General features: G+C 33.1%; 2 protein-coding genes across 2 annotated transcripts; one reads left to right on the forward strand and one right to left on the reverse strand.

Annotated features, from left to right (window-relative positions):
- The first annotated feature begins 241 nt into the window (after window positions 1-241).
- On the forward strand, window positions 242-913 carry LOC132057705 (uncharacterized). The gene is made up of 2 exons (XM_059450319.1): window positions 242-298; window positions 662-913. Exons 1-2 carry the CDS (start codon window positions 242-244, stop codon window positions 911-913), a joined length of 309 nt encoding a protein of 102 aa, XP_059306302.1.
- A 267-nt stretch (window positions 914-1180) lies between these two features.
- Window positions 1181-5475, reverse strand: LOC132056660 (LRR receptor-like serine/threonine-protein kinase ERL2). Its single transcript, XM_059448947.1, has 4 exons — window positions 4776-5475; window positions 4073-4333; window positions 2836-3708; window positions 1181-1938 (listed from the first exon to the last, which is right to left on the reverse strand). The coding sequence occupies exons 1-4, from the start codon at window positions 5194-5196 to the stop codon at window positions 1451-1453; spliced, it is 2043 nt and encodes a 680-aa protein (XP_059304930.1). The 5' UTR covers window positions 5197-5475; the 3' UTR covers window positions 1181-1450.
- Window positions 5476-17416: the final 11941 nt, after the last annotated feature.

Below are 17416 nucleotides of genomic sequence, written 5' to 3' on the forward strand. Positions count from 1 at the left end.
AGAATTTCAAGCATAATAATTAATAAATAAAAAAGGCTTCCATTTCGTAATTATATTCATATTTCCTTTTAGGTAAGGCCAAGTTGAGAATTTTTACCAAATCAATTCCACATGGACATAATAGGTTTTGTCTGTCCTGTATATAAAAACAGATGCCTCACCAAACTAACCTAAGCAGAGGCTTGAATACACCTCTAGCTCCCTACTTCTTTCAAGAATTCAAAAAGAAAAATCAAGTAAAATGGCTTGCTGGTCTGCTGAAAATGCTACCAAAGCCTTTCTCAAAACCATGAACATAGTAAGTACTACATGATGAACCTTACATATCTATAATCTTATACAGTCAAATCTCTCCATAATAGTATTGGTTCTCCCAATTGCTGCAGCGAAATACTGTTGTAGTGAACATATAATATAACATAATATGAAAGATCGGTTCACAGAAAACACGATTGTTATAGTGAAATTTTGTTATAGAGGATGACTTTTTGAGAGGAAAACACGATTGTTATAGTGAAATTTTGTTATAGAGGATGACTATTATTGAGAGGTCTGACTGTATATTTTCAGAGTTTCCTTAGAAATGTTGTTTTTTTTTCTCTTGAGTTTGTTGTTAATGTGAAATTTTGTTATAGAGGATGACTATGTTCATCTGATTCAGGGAAAGAGAGCTACAGAACCAAACGGGGCGGAGTTCATTTCCGCGCTAGCAGCAGGAAATAATGCACAAGTAATGGTGGTTGCATGTGCCAATGTTGCAGATTCTACCACCCTTGCCCTGGTGGCTGCAGCTCAACAAACCGGAGGACGAGTCATTTGCATCCTCCGGGGCATAGAAGAATTACATCTATCCAATATGGGCAAAAACTCTAGTCACCTTGAGTTTGTTGTCGCGAATGCTCAGATTTACTGAAACCATGGCTTTGGCAGTGTTCATTGGTCATTTTAGTGTGGTTTTTAAATTTTTAATCATGATATCTATTTTATCTTAGTGAAAGTAGTAGGAGAACATCTCCCACGTCCTTCATATTTTTAGTTGTAAGTTGACAATCACTGAACATATGCCCCAAGCTACTCCAAGGTGTTACAGCCGCAACCATTTTTAAGATGTATTTAATAACTGAACCCCTGGAATATGAGAGTGAAGGCACAATGAAAAGAACAAAGCAATAATCCAAGGTAAACGGAGGAACATCCATCTTTTTACAAACAGATTAATAAGAATCCATGAGACAAATAGAGGAAATTCCTCCGACATAAGAAATCCTAAGGTTAAATGGCATACGAGATACAAACATTCACAAAATAGTCAAGTCCTCAGTCGTGGAAGTTCTCAGACTGAGTAAATCTTTGAAGCTCCAGTACTCATGAGAGGTTAGTACGAATCAATCTCCAGCTAAAAGTTAGGATCGAAAATTTGCCAGAGGCAGTAGTTGATGGAAGAAGATCATTAGCATTCGGAAAAGTTAGCCAAATTACCAAGTTCTCGTACAATTGTTTCCATGGTCGGTCTCTCCTCTGGACATTCATGTGTACATAACAAAGCAATTTTTGCTAGTTTTGCTGCTTCAGACTCAGAGAACCTTCCACGAAGATTTACGTCCATCAAGTCATGGAATTTGGACGATTCAGCAGCAGCTCGCATTGAACTGGTGAATTTTCGCTTGCCAGAGAGAATTTGGAAAATAAGCATTCCAAAGGCATAAATATCACTCCTCTCGGTAAATCGGCCTGTAGTAGAGTACTCTGGAGCTAAATATCCCATGGCAGCACTGGCCTTGAGTGCTGAAAAGACGGTATCATTTGTGAGAAGCTTATGCAGGCCTGAATTGGAAAGCAATGGTTTGAATCGCTGGTCAAGGAGCACGTTCTCAGCACAGATATTTTGATGCACTAGAGCTGGCTTATTCACCTTGCACCCGTGCAAATACTCAATGCCTGCTCAAGAAGATAACAGATAGATGCTTGTTAGATCCACTCTATAGTAAAGCACTGAGATCGACGCTTGTATTAGTTTGAGTGTCATGTTTGTTTTTGATAGCACAAATAAATAGAAGGGGAGAAAAGAAAAAAACCTTTTAAAGAGACGCCCATGCTAGTAAGATAGATGGATGAGACTTGAAAAAATTGTACAAGCTACTTCTAGGATCAAACACAGTCCAGTGTAAAATGTTGATGTGCAAATTTTCTTTGATTTTCAGCTTAGTAGTCAAAAGTACAAAAGGACCAAATTAATGGATTAGGGGAACTCAGAAATAAACAGCAATTGAGAATCTCAGGGTGTGTTTTCCAATTTTCACATGTTTGGTTGGTCAAAATGTTTTGGAAAATATTCTCTAGGAAAAACAAATTCCTTAAAAAATGAGGGAAGTCTCCTCCCCACCCACCCAACGCCCCCAACCCCTCCCCCCACCCCCGTCATGTTTTGCTAGATTACATATAAATACTCTTGGGATAATATATATTTTTTACTTATTTTACGAAACATTAGAAAATAAGTAAGAAAACCACTTGTTTTGCAACAACAACCAAAAAAAAAAAAAAATCCTTCATACAAACACACCCTCAATGTCTCGCCATTTGGCTGGACAAGGATACATATGAAGATTAGTATATAGCTATCTATCCATAAACTGCTCTCGGGTTTTACCAACCCAACTTTTGGTAAGAAGCATGCTTAATACCTTAAGTTATGTTATTAGAAGCAGGAAACATTGGACATGTATTAGTACCAGTCAATGTTGACTTGTTGATATAGTAAGCACTTAAAAAGTAATATTATGTCAAATTGCTGCAGTTTAGATCTTACAAGATAGAGTTAATTCGAAAACTAACCTTTTGCAGTGCCACTTATGATAGATACCCTGGTGGACCATTCAAGAGCACGAGCTTCATCCTCCTTCACATCTAGGTAGTGCAACAAGTTTCCTCTTGGGACAAAATCATAAACGAGTAAACATTCTCCCCTGCTTTTAGAGCAGCAGAACCCTCTCAACCTAACTAAATTTTCATGTCTCAGAGACGTCAAAATATTTAATCCTCTTAAAAACTCGGCTTCTTCTGACTTGCAACTAATTTTAGTAAGTCTTGTAACAGCAACAAGCGATCCATCTCTTAGAGTCCCTCTATATGTAGTTGAAAAGTTGCTCTTAGCCAATAGATTCTTATCAGCAAAGTACTGTGTAGCTGACTCCACCTCTTCCAAATTGAATCTGTAGCTCTGCAGAATCTCTTGGGAAACTCCACCATAACGCCGACCCTCAGCCAAGGGATCCCAACCAATCGAGTACTCAAGACTGACTAAGGGAGAACCATTCTTCCTATTAACCTCCTTGGTCTTGTCAGTACTGAGACGGCTATCACACATATCCAGTCCACCTCCAAGTTTCTGCTTTCGTCTTCTATAGTGCGTGAAAGTAAGAATTCCTATAGCAGACGCAATAACAGTAACCACGATAACCCCTACAACAACAGATGCCTGCGAGGTTTTCGATGACTTTGAGCAACCATTTCCAGTGCAGTTTAGATTGAGATTAGCTGTCTCTGGAATATCTCTAGTTGATAAACCACTTGAGCCACCTCCATAGGGCTCTGGTCTATTAGGATTCAAGCGATCCAAAGAGGTACAAATTCTCAACGACGGGAAACCCACTCCGCATAGTCCTGGATTGTTCTCATACTGGAACCCTCCAACTAGTCTCTTCAAAGCTTCAAAAGACAGAAAATAAAAGACCAGATAAGATATATCATATTTTTGGAATATTAACCTAAATAGCCGCTTACCCAACAGGGTAGGGGTATGGTCTGCGTACACTCTACCCTTCCCAGACCCCACCTGGTGGGATTATACTGGGTATGTTGTTGTTGTAGCTGCTCACCCAACCATTCAAACTAAAAATACCCAGAGCATGTATAATACATGTATAATTGTGTATAATAAGTGCATAATCTATGTATACCGGCTGGGAAAAGTAAACAGTGATTCCAGCAGGCTATTGTTTTTACCAAAAGCTTAAAGAAATGACTGGTTATTATGTGACTATAGTACAATGTAGGGAGAGAAATTTATTACCAAGAGGAACATTGCCAGAAAGCTTGTTGCTTCGAATATCTAAGACTTCAAGAAGGGGAGCATCCGCAAGTTTTGAAGGAATTGAACCGAACAGGCTATTAGAACTCAAGTCCACCCTCATCAACACTCCCAAATCACCCAAGCTAGCAGGGATAGCACCAGTTAACTGATTGGATTGCAGAGCCAGGACATTGAGCTTCTTTAGATTCCCTAGTTGATTGGGTATGCTACCAGTAAGCTGGTTATAGCATAGTTGCAAAACTGTAGGATTGGGGATAAAATCCAAGAAATTATAAGTTAAAGACACACAGAGACAATAAACAAAATGAGGCAGAAAATAAAAACCCAAGAAAGTTAAACTTACAAGCGGTAAACCACTAGAGAGAAATTGGAGTCCTAAACGATTTTGGGAGGAAAAAAAGTAATCTTTATGATTTCCAAACTAGAACAACTTTCATTTTATGAAATGGAGAAGTTATTATTTTTCAGAAATGAAAATAACATCAATTTTTTCGTAAGACACCAAGTGTTAACAGCAGAAGCTCCTAGCTTTTCCAACAAGAACTCAGTACATTTGTTGAGAAATACATAGAAAGAACAAGAAAAGCCTAAAAATAGCTTCTTTTTTTATCAGAATACTAAAAGAAGCCCAAGAACCCAAGCAAAACATAATGCAAAAACAGAGAAGTTTCTAGACACTGACCTTGCAAGCTGGACATGTTTCCAAGTTCTGGAGGAATCTCACCAGAGAGATTATTCACATTCAAATACAGATCAGACAACTCAACCAAATTAGAAATTTCTTTGGGTATCTCACCATACAAGGAATTATAATGCAAATACAGTGCAGTCAAGTGTGAAAGCCCACCAATGGCCGGTGACAGCTTCCCTTTAAGCCCTTTACCTTGAAGAGAAATGTTAGCTACTTGACCCTTTTCATTACATGCAACACCTTCAAAAGAACCATCACACGGGTCACCTGAAACAGTCCATGAAGTTAGCAAAGCATTATCCGGGTCAAGACTAGCCTTTAAGTCCATTAAAACTCGCAACTCATTATTTCCATTTACAGAAACTGAGAATAGTATGAGGAGAAAGCAGAGAAATAATGGAGGAAAACCCATGTTACCACTTTGACTGGAAATAATGGTGGAAGAAGTGAGGTTCTTGTGGTTTCAGAGAAGTACTACTGACTCGGTTTCTTTTTCTTTTTTGAACAGTAGTAGTACTACTGTTTCTTTAAATGGGTCTGCTTTAGTTGTGTTTGTTTTATTAAAAAAATTTGTTCTTCTGTTGCGTTTGAGGTGTTGTCCTATGTTCTTGGCTTTGATAGAACAGGAATCGAGGGAGGTTGGTAGTGGAGTCTAAGCGTGCAGCCAAGCGATACTGAAAGTAACTCTTCAACACGAAGACAAACAAATCTCTCTTTATATTAGACAATGAGAAGGGACAAAGTTATGGAGATGTCCCCAATCCATTGCTAACATTGGTTACCCGAAAAAAACTTCAATAATTTTGAGCGTGTTTGGTATTTCTTACAATTTTTTCATGTTTGATTTATCAAAATACTTGTTTTAACTTTTTAGGAAAATAAGTTTTAAAATATGAGAAAAATGACTTTTTAGTAAAAGTAAAGAAAACAAGTTCAATATTTGACATTTGAAAACTAATTGAACTTACCATGGTTTAAGTAACTTAATAAGTAAAAATCTAAGTTAATTAATAATCATGGTTAAGTATAAGTCTATATACAAACGCATATTATATATATGTTGGTTTGATGTAAATAATTTTTTACGGTGAAGGATATTCCCATCTTTCAATATACTTCATGCCACCCTCCACCCCCACTCCATCATCCCCACACCTCTACCTGCACCTGTCCCCAAAGTAACTATCTAGATTATACTGCCTCCGTCTCAAAATAAGTGTCACTTTAGCAGATAAAAAAAATTATCTCAAAATAAGTGTCACCTTAGGAATTCAAGATAAAAATTGGCAAGTGTTTTCAACTATACATTTAGCATTGAAGAAGTAGTCCTCTTTAATATGGCTCAATTCTCAAAATAATCTATAATAAATAGGGATAGTTTCGTAAACTCCACATTGTATTTATTGATTTTTAATGGGCTTGATTTTTGCTAAGGTGACATTTATTTTAGGACGGATGGAGTATATTTTAATTTAGGATAATATTTTCTACTTGCTTACCAAACAACAAAAATAATTAAGAAAAATAAATTATTTTTCAGGATACATTTTTCATAGAAAATGTTTTCCTTCATACCAAACACACCATTTTATTTCAGAATTTTAACTTGTGTTTAATTTATATACACCAATTAATATATTTTTTTTAAAAAAAAAAAAAATTCTTACACTCCCGGGTCATCCAAAGAATACGTACATGTAAACTTCTTTAAAATAATTAATAAATAATCTTAAAAATAAGACTTTTTACATGTAACAACATATAGAACTAACTTGATGGTGTAAAAATTATATAACTTACTCCCTTTTTAACTTATATTCATCAAGAGTGCAAAAGGATTTACACTATCATATCACCTAAAAGATATTTACTATTCATAAAATGTAAGAATTGTATTTGAAAAATAAGGTAATTACTTGTTAAAACATATAAACCTGAGCTAATATATAGTGTAACAAACATAATGATGTTTAAGTTGACATTAAGTTTTTTTTTTTTTTTTAAAATAACTATTAAGCTGGTAGAACTTACAAATCGATCTTATGTAGCCAGAGACAAAGAACATGATATTTTTGTTGAGCCTAACAGCTTATCAATCGTTAATACCAAGAGCTTCGGGTGATTTAATTTTTCGCTTACAACCCAAAACTCAAATAAAATATTTATTGCGACTGACGCTATTTTTTCGGCAAGTACTCAATCAAATAACACCTTCGATGCAGATGGAAGAGCGAAGAGCAAGAGAAATGAAGGAAGAATTCTATTCTCAACATGATTAATCGACATGCAATGAAGTACAACTGAATGCGCTGTACATTTTCAGAGAATGGCTTTTAACACGATAAAATAGTGGATCTAACTTCTTTTTGTATAAATAAGACATCTAGATAGTAGGAATTGATATCATTCATCAAACACATAATCAATGGAACGAGTTCAATTCAATTATCTTTTTAGCTTTTTTTTCTTTTTTTTTTTTTTAGTTATTATTACCGTATGCATTTAAGCACTTTCTTTTTTGCGTTTTCTATAATTTCCTAACCTGTATACCAGCCCATATCAACTTAGGTTCATTTTTCTACAAAAAGCATCCGTTTTGTGACTCTGTTTAGTTAGTGAGATACTTTCTTAAACAAACTTGGGAACTTAAGTAAAAGCGCGATTGTCATGCTAATCATGTTATTGAAATTGAGAATCACGGTCGCATTCGAAGAATTTATTAGTTGAAAACTCGAAATAAATTTCCAACCCCAGCAATAACGTATCAAAAGTACTCTGAATATATAATTGTAATTAAAATATCATGTTCAATGTTCATAACAGTAAGCTATTTAACATCAAATAGGAATATCGAAATTAAAAAGTTTTAAATAGAAAAAATATAATTTTTTATGAGCAAACTAAAAGAAAAGAATATCAGTATAACATCAAAATTGGACAGAATACCAGCACAACTCTTGGAAAAAGTATGAGAAATTACGGAATAGACGAGATTTCCCCAAGTCAGCAAAATATGCGGAGACTTGGCATGACCGCATGACCTTCGTTTCGGGAAAAATGAGAAATATTCTATTGAAGTTGTTATTGCCCATTGGCCATACATAGCAGTTAGCACATAGAGAAAATGATAGTTTTATATATTGAAACTTTGTGGCAATTTTTGTTTTGGTGTCATAATACCTGCTGTGGCTTTGAAGAATCTTTAATTTCAGCTCAATTAGCTTAAACTCTTCTGTATTTTCAAATTTATATTAATAACTCTTCCGCTACCGACAATTTAATGTTCACCCTCAATTTTTTCTTCTGTTCTTAATTTTTTTAACATGTAATTAACAGAATCTTGTACTTTCCTTTGAGCTCTTTAAAAATCGAGAAATTGACAGAATTATGTAAGGATTAAATGTACGTGGTTTGACGATTACCATATTCAAAATTCGATTAAAGGTTTATTTAATTTTTTGACAAGTATGCCCTATCTATATTATTTACTTGTATATATTAAATAGTTTATTGAGTTTGTACTTTGAGTACTGTTGCAATTGTTTCCTGAGTCCTGATACTCTAAGGTGCATAGTCAAATTCACCTTAAAACCCAAATTTTGGTCCGATCATTATTTTACAGTTACATTCTCTATGGAGCATCATCAATATTCCTAGTAATTTTTAAAATTCCTTGATTATAGTTTTAGTTTATTGTATTTAAATTCGGGACATTTATGCGGTGCTTTCAAGCGGCAAAAACAATTATGCAAAAATACTCATTTTAAAAGAAAATTGCACTCCAGACCTACTTAGAAAAAAATATTTACAAAATTATACCGAGTAGGTATATATAATTTACATGTTGTATACCCATTAGATTTAGATATACAATAATGTGATTCAACTATTCTTAATGTTATATATCATTAAGGTATACAAAATATGAATTATATACCTTAAAGATATACAATGTGCATAACTGTTGCCGTGTAATTATTTAATGAGTAATTTATAAATGAGTACAAACGAGCAAACATTTTATTCCGTCTGGTTATCATGAAATATCTCCTTAAATTCAAACCCCGCAATGCCAACACAAGCCTCTTTACCACGTTGTGCCTTTTACCGATCACACACAAAAGGTTGAAGAAAAAAGTTGTTATGTCATAAAGATACGTATATAAAGTTACCCATTCATTACGGTGATTTCAACTTCAGGATGCACTGGCTTCCATGTCAAATATACTACTCCACTTCATTAAACTCTTTCACTTAGACCATATATACTTTAAACAAAAAATCCACCAAAAGTGGCTTTATATTTCTTACAAGCAAAACAGAATGAAAAAGGGAAATAACAAAGCTAAAGAGGAACTATAGGCCTGAGTAGGCCACAATCTCTATCAAATATAATTTGAAAGAAAGAGGAGCATACCCTCAATCAGTCAATTGTCTGTTAGAACAGAACTAATAAACCTGCTAACATGCTCTAAAATAATTTAAAAAGATCATATCTAGCAGGCATCTTTATTTTAAGCCTTGTCTTAAAGTCACTTAGCTCATAAGTACTTAATTTTCTCATTAAGATTTATTTTGGCTAGCACATAAAAAGTATTTCACCATATATATGTGTGTGTGTGTATGCAAATTAATTAAATGAAAGCAATTTTGTTAAGCGTTAACAAATAGAACTACCAGAAGTTTTGCTTGAGAATGAATTTTTATAAAATATAAGGAAAAGAAGAAGAAAGATCCTAGTCTATTATTTGTTGTCTTTGTTAAAATATGACAGGAAATGTTGGATGCAGCGTTGTTGATAGTGGAGTCTTGGAGGTTAAAATATATTTAATTTTTTAAGCGAGACTTTTTCTAGAAATTAAGAAAAAACATCACCACCATCCACAGTAAAAATTTGTGATGGGGCGATAACTATCCCTCCATTGTTAATCAGTGAATTCGAGTTTGAATCCTAGATTGAGTTTCCTTTTTGAAAGAGCAGTTTATTCTAAATGGAGATTTTATATGTAAATTAAAATTAGTCGGACCTCATACTAAACACTTGTGTGGAAAAAGCGTCAAGTATCAAAGTTATTTATACTAATTGCCCAACAGTACTCCACTCGTTCTAGTTTATGTGACACCTTTTTTAGTCAACTCTAAAAATAATGATATCTTTTTTATATTTGATACCAATAAGTTAACCTTAAATTCTTTATTTTATCAATGATTTATAACCACAAAACTTTTTATTGCTTATTTAAATCAAAAATTTCAAAAAAAAAAATCTCTTTATCTTATTTATCGTGTTTAATGAAATAGATTCACTTGTATGCGGTTCAAGTTAGTGGTCCTCCAATCACCAAGCCAAGATAGCAAAGTTATCACACCTTTTGTGAAAGGAATTGTAAAAATTGAAATGCTTTTTATCGGAGGGTCTGACACAGATTTGACGGGTTTTATTTGTCTTCTTTTAACTCCCTTTGCTTTCCCCCACTCTCCCAATAATTTCCAGTTTTTAATTACCTCGGCGAGAAGAATCCTACTCGTCGGCCCGATGAAATTAATAATTGAAGCCTGAAGTAATCTCATGCGACCTACCCGTAACGTACTTACAGTGCTCACTCTTTTCCACCTTGGGTTATTGTCTGAAATACTGCTAGTTATTTTTATCCATGAAATGTTTGCAGTCATTCAATTCAATCTATTCAATAAAACTGTTTACAAATTTAAGAATTAAAATATATTTCATTCTCTCAATTTTATGATACATTTTATTTTTAATACATCAAAAAAAGAGTGATCTATAATTATTATTATAAAATTAATTTACCCTTGATTTATAATAATAGAATATGTAAAATTTGCTCTAAATCACTTTTTAAGAATATTCATTTCTCTCTTAAAGTCTTTGTGCAGTTGAACATTGTCCAGTAAAATAGGATTGAAGGAATATTAAATTGTTTTATATTCTAAACTTTAATGTGATAATTTTTCTGTCAAATTATTTTTTAAATCATTAATTTAATATTTTATCTTATAATCTATGATAATATATTCAGTATGGCATATCATTTATGCCATAAGAATTTTTCACTTTGGAAATCAGCGTTGGACCATGAAAATTTCAAATACAACTTTCATATTTTGGAAAACACCTAAAATTATGTTTTCACTTTTTTCCACTTTTTAAACTTTGAGTACATTCAAGCAACTAAATATTTTTTGCAAAAACTATAACCCAACACAACTCCATCTTCAACTACAACTTTAAAATCCCAAATAAAGTGAAAAATATTTGGTTTTCATGGCCAAACGCCTAAAGAAGCAAAACAATACCTCGTACAGACACTAGGGGACAGTGGCGGAGCCAAGTGTAAGCAAGGGTTCATCCGAACCCCCATCGGCAAAAAATTATACTATATATACAAGGTTAAAATTGCTTTTTTATGTATTTAAAGTAGATGTTGAATCCCCTTAGCTTCTTCGTGTGTTTACTTTTTCATATTCTGAACCCCCTTAGAGAAAATTCTGGCTCCGCCACTGCTAGTGGATCGTGTTGTTTGCAAATATTAAATACGTTGATTAAATAATAACGGGACTATTTAGGAAATATACTTCTCTTTAGATATTTGGACCATTCAATAAAAACTAAATATACGTGTAATATAATATAAAACATGTGTTTTATTTTTCAAAAGCTAAATTTGGATAGATTTTTATTTTTATTTTTTAACTTTGATCTTCTTAAGGGACTTTGAAAGAAGAGTTTTGGAGAAGAACATTTTTTCTTCATTGGCTAGTTTATCCCGTGATTTGTTTTCTCAAATATAACTAATTCAAGAATTGTTTACATCGAAAACAAAAATCCACCCAAACGCTTAGATTAAATAATCCCTATTTTATCGTAGGGTTACTCGCAATCGCAATCAAATCGAAGGCCAACAGTAGTAATGTTGAAACTTGAAACGTACTGTGTGATTTATGGGGATTAAGTGAAGTTCTAATCGCTGTCAATTGCAATATGGAGAGGGATATCAGTTTGTTGCATCATCTATCATTAATAATAGTAATAATAACCATGATTATTATGCCACTATAATTGCAACGGACAAATTATAGGTTTTCTTTTCTTCCATTCTCGTACCACATCTAATTAAAATTAATACTAATATAGAAACAGAAACTTTGTGCTAAAAAATGGAAGAAAAGAAACACTTTAGTTCGTCCGTTGTAACAACAGATGTATCGATCAAAGAATAAAGGTGAACAGTGACAAATTAAGAAAGAATATTGATCGTTCCAACAAAACAAAGATTAAAAACCAGCTTTACTACAGCAATATATTCTAGAGTACATTTTATGATTTTAAGATAAAGTAGAGCACCGTCTGTATATTCATCTAGCCTAGGAAAACACATAAGTAAATTTTCTATTTCGTCACAGTAAACAAGCACATCTCAATGATCAAAAAAGAAGCTTTGGATAAAATGTACGTAGTAAAAATAAAAACCTGGTTTTTATCATGTTTGGTTTTGTGTCGTAATGTTGCTTTTTAGGCATGCTTAGGAAGCTGTGCCTAATATTAGATCTGATAATTTGAGGATAATATTGTCGTGCCCATGCTTTTGCATGGTCTCACTACGCTAACCAATTGCTTTATTCAGTTGCCAGCACAGGTTTGGTTTATATATCCCTATCCAAGTCTTGGTAATGCCGAGACCAAATTATATAATTTTTGTCCAAGACATAAGGAGCAACATTTTTGTACTAGTGAATTCCAATGATCTTAGATACGGAGTTATATGGTCATTTCTTGGTTGAAGAACAGTTTTATACAGCCATTTTTTGTTTAAAGCACAGCTCTACATTTTGTGTCTAGGTGTGAAACACACCTTAACCAACCATTATGTTCCCCTATTACCTAATTATAAGTTAAAGGAAATCAAGAACACACTTTCTAAACTCCAATTCTTTTTTGTCCTCGTCCTTTTCACCAATATAACAATTATAGAGCATAAACGTACCGTAATTGTAAGTCTTGGTAGACACGGTTTTCTAGTACCTATTGCTGAAAGGTAATACTAGTAGGTACTTGGTGAAATTAGTCAAGGTGTGCACATGCAGGTTAGCCCAGACACCATGATTAATCGTTATCCGGTCATCTTTTATCTATCGTTTAAGATTTTGGCATACTTCTAAAAGATATATTTAATTACATTAAGCACAAAGGATTATTTTTCTAGATTATTATATTTTCTTCCTGGAATCATGAGTACTTAATGACTGAATATATACCTTCATGGAGTAGTAATAGCAAGGATGGAATTTTTTTTTTAAAAGTAAGCGATGTTTTCTTTCTGAGTTTTCTAAAGTGATAAATATTTTGGATCAAATATTTTTGGCTAAAACAACAATTACAGGTACTTCTTTGTACAAGCATTAATTGATAATCTTAAAAAAGAGAAACAATCTTCTATGAAACGTCAAATACATTGATAACTTAAATTTTTGTTTACACCATCTGTGCATATAACTTAAGTCCTAATTAATACAGACATGTTTAAAGCATGGCAAGTTTGTTTTCTTCGAAGAAGTTGATGGCAATGGACTTGTAAGCTTTTGAGCATGATAATATAACCGAATTAGTTGTGAAAATGATTTACTAATATATACTTTTCCACTATAATAGTATATCCGCCACTGACTTCCCTGTTTCAATTTTGTAAAGTACTGCTGCGGGGTGAAATTATATTCTGCGTGGGCGACCAACTTTTTTTGGGGTGATGGATGTGTTTAGCTATTTGAGGTGAAGTGTGATTCTTGGTTGTATTATGCAAAGGTAATTTTGTAGAAATGGGAAAGACGATAAAGGAGTGCTCGCAGGTTGATATATTAATTGGAGTACTTCACTCTTCCTTTTCCATTTGAATTATGATACCTTTCCCAATGCCTCTGCAAAAGGAAAAGAACAAGGCATCTAATTCTAACCCCCACCTTTAAACAGTGCCTTTTTGGGAAGTGACTCAATTCTGCTTTACAAGCTTTTTTTTTGGTCCACCACGCTGAGTAAGATTCGTCAGAACCACTCTCTTCTCATTTGAATTCAGCACCAAATAGCGAAATCGCTTCTGTTTCTGCAGAGCCATTCTCTTTTTAGTGTCAGCAATTTGAATTCTATAGCAGTAGCATAGCAAACAACATATACTATAACTTACACTACCAGAAAGGGTCAGATTTGCCCTTGTACTCTAAAAAAAATAAGCAATATTTGACCTTCGTTACACTCTTTTAATATATTTGCTCTTGTCATCCAACTTTAGGGTTATATTTGACTCTGTACTCTAAAAAAAGGTCATATTTATTCCTACTCAATTTAATCTTCATGTCCACCTTGATTTTTCTATATGGCGCCTACCTGGCTTTTTTTTCCAACTAAATCCACTTAACCGGTCCCACGACCCACTAAAAATTAATGAAATAATTTAAACTCTTTTAATCCTTCCCACCGACCCACTAAAAATTAATGAAATAATTTACCATGGTGATTGGTCAGTTTTGACTTTTTAGATGTCAGATCTTGGCCATTGGTGTCTTAGATTGAAAATTACTCTCTTTTTACTTTTAAATTCAAGTTTATTCATCATTCAATTAATTTTTACAGTATTTGGAGTTGAGAGTCCAGTAATGCAATTTTCTGTTATATAAAAACAAAAACTAAGAAACATGTATTTAAGCCTTGATTGTTGTAGCACGGCTGGATTTCCATATTCAGTACAAAGAAATTGAAATCCAGTGAGACTTTCTATGAAATAGCACTGGAAGTGTTACATGGAGGAAAATGCACTTTGTAGGAAAATATAATTAGGTGGAGAACTTCTTACGAAATGACAATTTGGAAGTGGAGAACTAAATGATTAAAAGAGAAGGAGGTGAATCTAAATTCAGCAAGGAATTAGAAATCGATAAAGAGGGAAGAAGAGTCGTCGGAGGTGTAGAGACTCACGGCAGGGGGAACTAGATGAAAGAAAGATTATTTCATTAACTTTTTAGTGGGGCGGGTTAAAAGAATTTAAATGGTTAATTAGATTTAATTGGAAAAAAAAATCCATGTAGTCGCCACATAGGAAAATCAAGATGGACATAAGGATTTAACTGAGTAGCAATAACTATGACCTTTTTTAGAGTACAAGGGCAAATATGGCCCTGAAGTTGGATGGCAAGGACAAATATGTTGAAAAAGTATAACGAAGGGCAATATAACTTATTTTTTAGAGTACAAGGGCAAATTTGACCCTTTTCCGCTTACACTACAATGGTAGTACTACTGACTTACCTTAATTTATGTGAAGATGTTTAACCGTACAATAATTTAACTAAAGAATAAGACTTTTGAAATTTGTTGTCTAAAACAAGGTATATAAATTTCTGGGGCTAATCATCTCATTAGAGTTTAATTATTACTCTCTCTGTCCCAATTTATGTGATACACTTCCTTTTTAGTCTGTCCCAAAAAGAATGATGTATTTCTATATTCAGAAATAATATAACTTTAAACTTCTCCTATTACCCTTAATGAAATGACTTACAACCACATAAATGTTTATGACTTGTTTCAGACCACAAATTTCAAAAGTATTCTTTTTCTTTCTTAAACTCCGTGCCTAATCAAACTATATAACATAAATGAGAAGGAGGGAGTACTAAATAACAAAAATTTCATTCTTTCTAGTAGGTGGCTGCTCTTCTGCTTCTTCGGTTCGGTTTTATCAAACTTCGCCTTTCGCTATTTTTCGTTTCGATTTTTTGAAGGTGGACATTTAACACCGAACCAAACTAGTTCGGTTCGGTTCTTTCGGTTTCGATTTTTTAAAGTTTGGTTCGGTTCGGTTTCGATTTTTTCAATTCGATTTTTTTGATATGATATTAGAAGCTATTCCATTTACACTAATTCATATTCTCAAAAGCAACAAAATATAAAACTAACAAATTAAAATCAAAATCAACAAACAGGATACACAAGAACAGAAAACCATAACCATAATATAGGATTACTAGGTGTTATATACATACAGTAAGAATAATTAAGAAAACACATAAAAGACATACATTAATCCTAAAGACACATCCTAATCACCTTTCTTTGTTAAGGATATTTGATTTTCTCAACTGAAGTGGAAAATTAGGGATACAAAAGTAAAAGAGATCTTATTACAATTGGGTTTTTTTGGGGCTTAAACTTAATATTTTAATTTTTTGGCTAATGTATAAATTTCGACTATTTTAATTTTTTTTTGGGGTAATGTATAAATTTTCGGTTCTTTTGGTTTCTTCGGTTCGGTTCTTTCATCAAAGTTCTTCGACCAAAAAAAATCATCACTTATTTTTTTATTTCGGAATTATTTGTCCTATTTTTATCGTAACTATCTGCTTATTAATTTGTTACATTTATTATTGTTTAAGTAACATAAACACCGAACCAAAGGCTTGTGCACAAATCGTTCAACTCGAATTTTCGAACTTCGGTTCTTTTTTCGGTTTACAAATGCATTGTTCTGAAGTTCGGTTCGTTGTTCGGTCCGGTTTTTGAACAAACCGAATTTATATGCCAATAATGACTATATAACTAATACTCTAATAGTCTAACTATATATACGCTTAATATTTAATAGTTGAAGTAATATTTATTTAACTACTTTCTAGTACCTTTCATCTTTTGACTAAAAAAAAAACGTCACATAAAATTGAGACAAAGAGAGTATTTTTTTAATATGTTATAATGAATTATTTGTCCTATTTTTATCGTAACTATCTGATCTCACTTCCTATATATAATTTGTTACATTTATTATTGTTTAAGTAATCTGATAGTATAAAAATCTTATACAGATCGTCACATGCATTACAACTTACCAGCAAGACCAAGAAATAAAACTGACAATCTTATTACTTATTATTTGGAACGTCCAGACTCAACATCTTACGAGATCAATGATTCTGTATCAGCGTAATAAATTTGTGACTAATCAAAGTTTGTTTAGGATTTCCCTTTTAGATGGCTATAACACATGCATGCAAGACTAAGAAATATTCCACTTCGTGTATAGTGTGCCACAGGCATTACAAGAAACAAAAGGTCCTGTTCCAAAAGTTTGATATTTCAAAAAAATGGGAAGTGAAAGTGATGATTGTTTTACCCCGAAACTAGGTAACAAGTTGAATTTGTAAATGAGGTATAGGATATGTGGACACTTTAATCTATTTTGATTAACGAGGAATGTAATGTAGATTCGTTTATAGTGACTCGCGTATATACGTAAATATATAAACTGATAACTTGGATGAATATGTAGATATTTATGGATTCAAGCCTAATATATGTATATATTGTAATACTATTATCGTATTGGATGGGTGAATTGAGCCAAAAGACACTACAAAGCCGGACCAAAATTAGAAAGAGAGAGAGAGAGAGAGCTTCAATATAAATTCTATTACAATGTTTTAGATCTGAAATGCTAACGCTTAAAAGTAGGGAAGTGCCCCCTATTTATAGTTTTGCTCTATGGGTCTTTCATACATCATAAAGCCCTTTTAGAATAAAGGAAGCCCTAATAAGGATAGGTGTCAGTCGTACGTCCGACACCCGTACG

The sequence above is a fragment of the Lycium ferocissimum genome, chromosome 5 (assembly GCF_029784015.1).
Source record: "Lycium ferocissimum isolate CSIRO_LF1 chromosome 5, AGI_CSIRO_Lferr_CH_V1, whole genome shotgun sequence".
Taxonomy (NCBI): Eukaryota; Viridiplantae; Streptophyta; class Magnoliopsida; order Solanales; family Solanaceae; genus Lycium; species Lycium ferocissimum.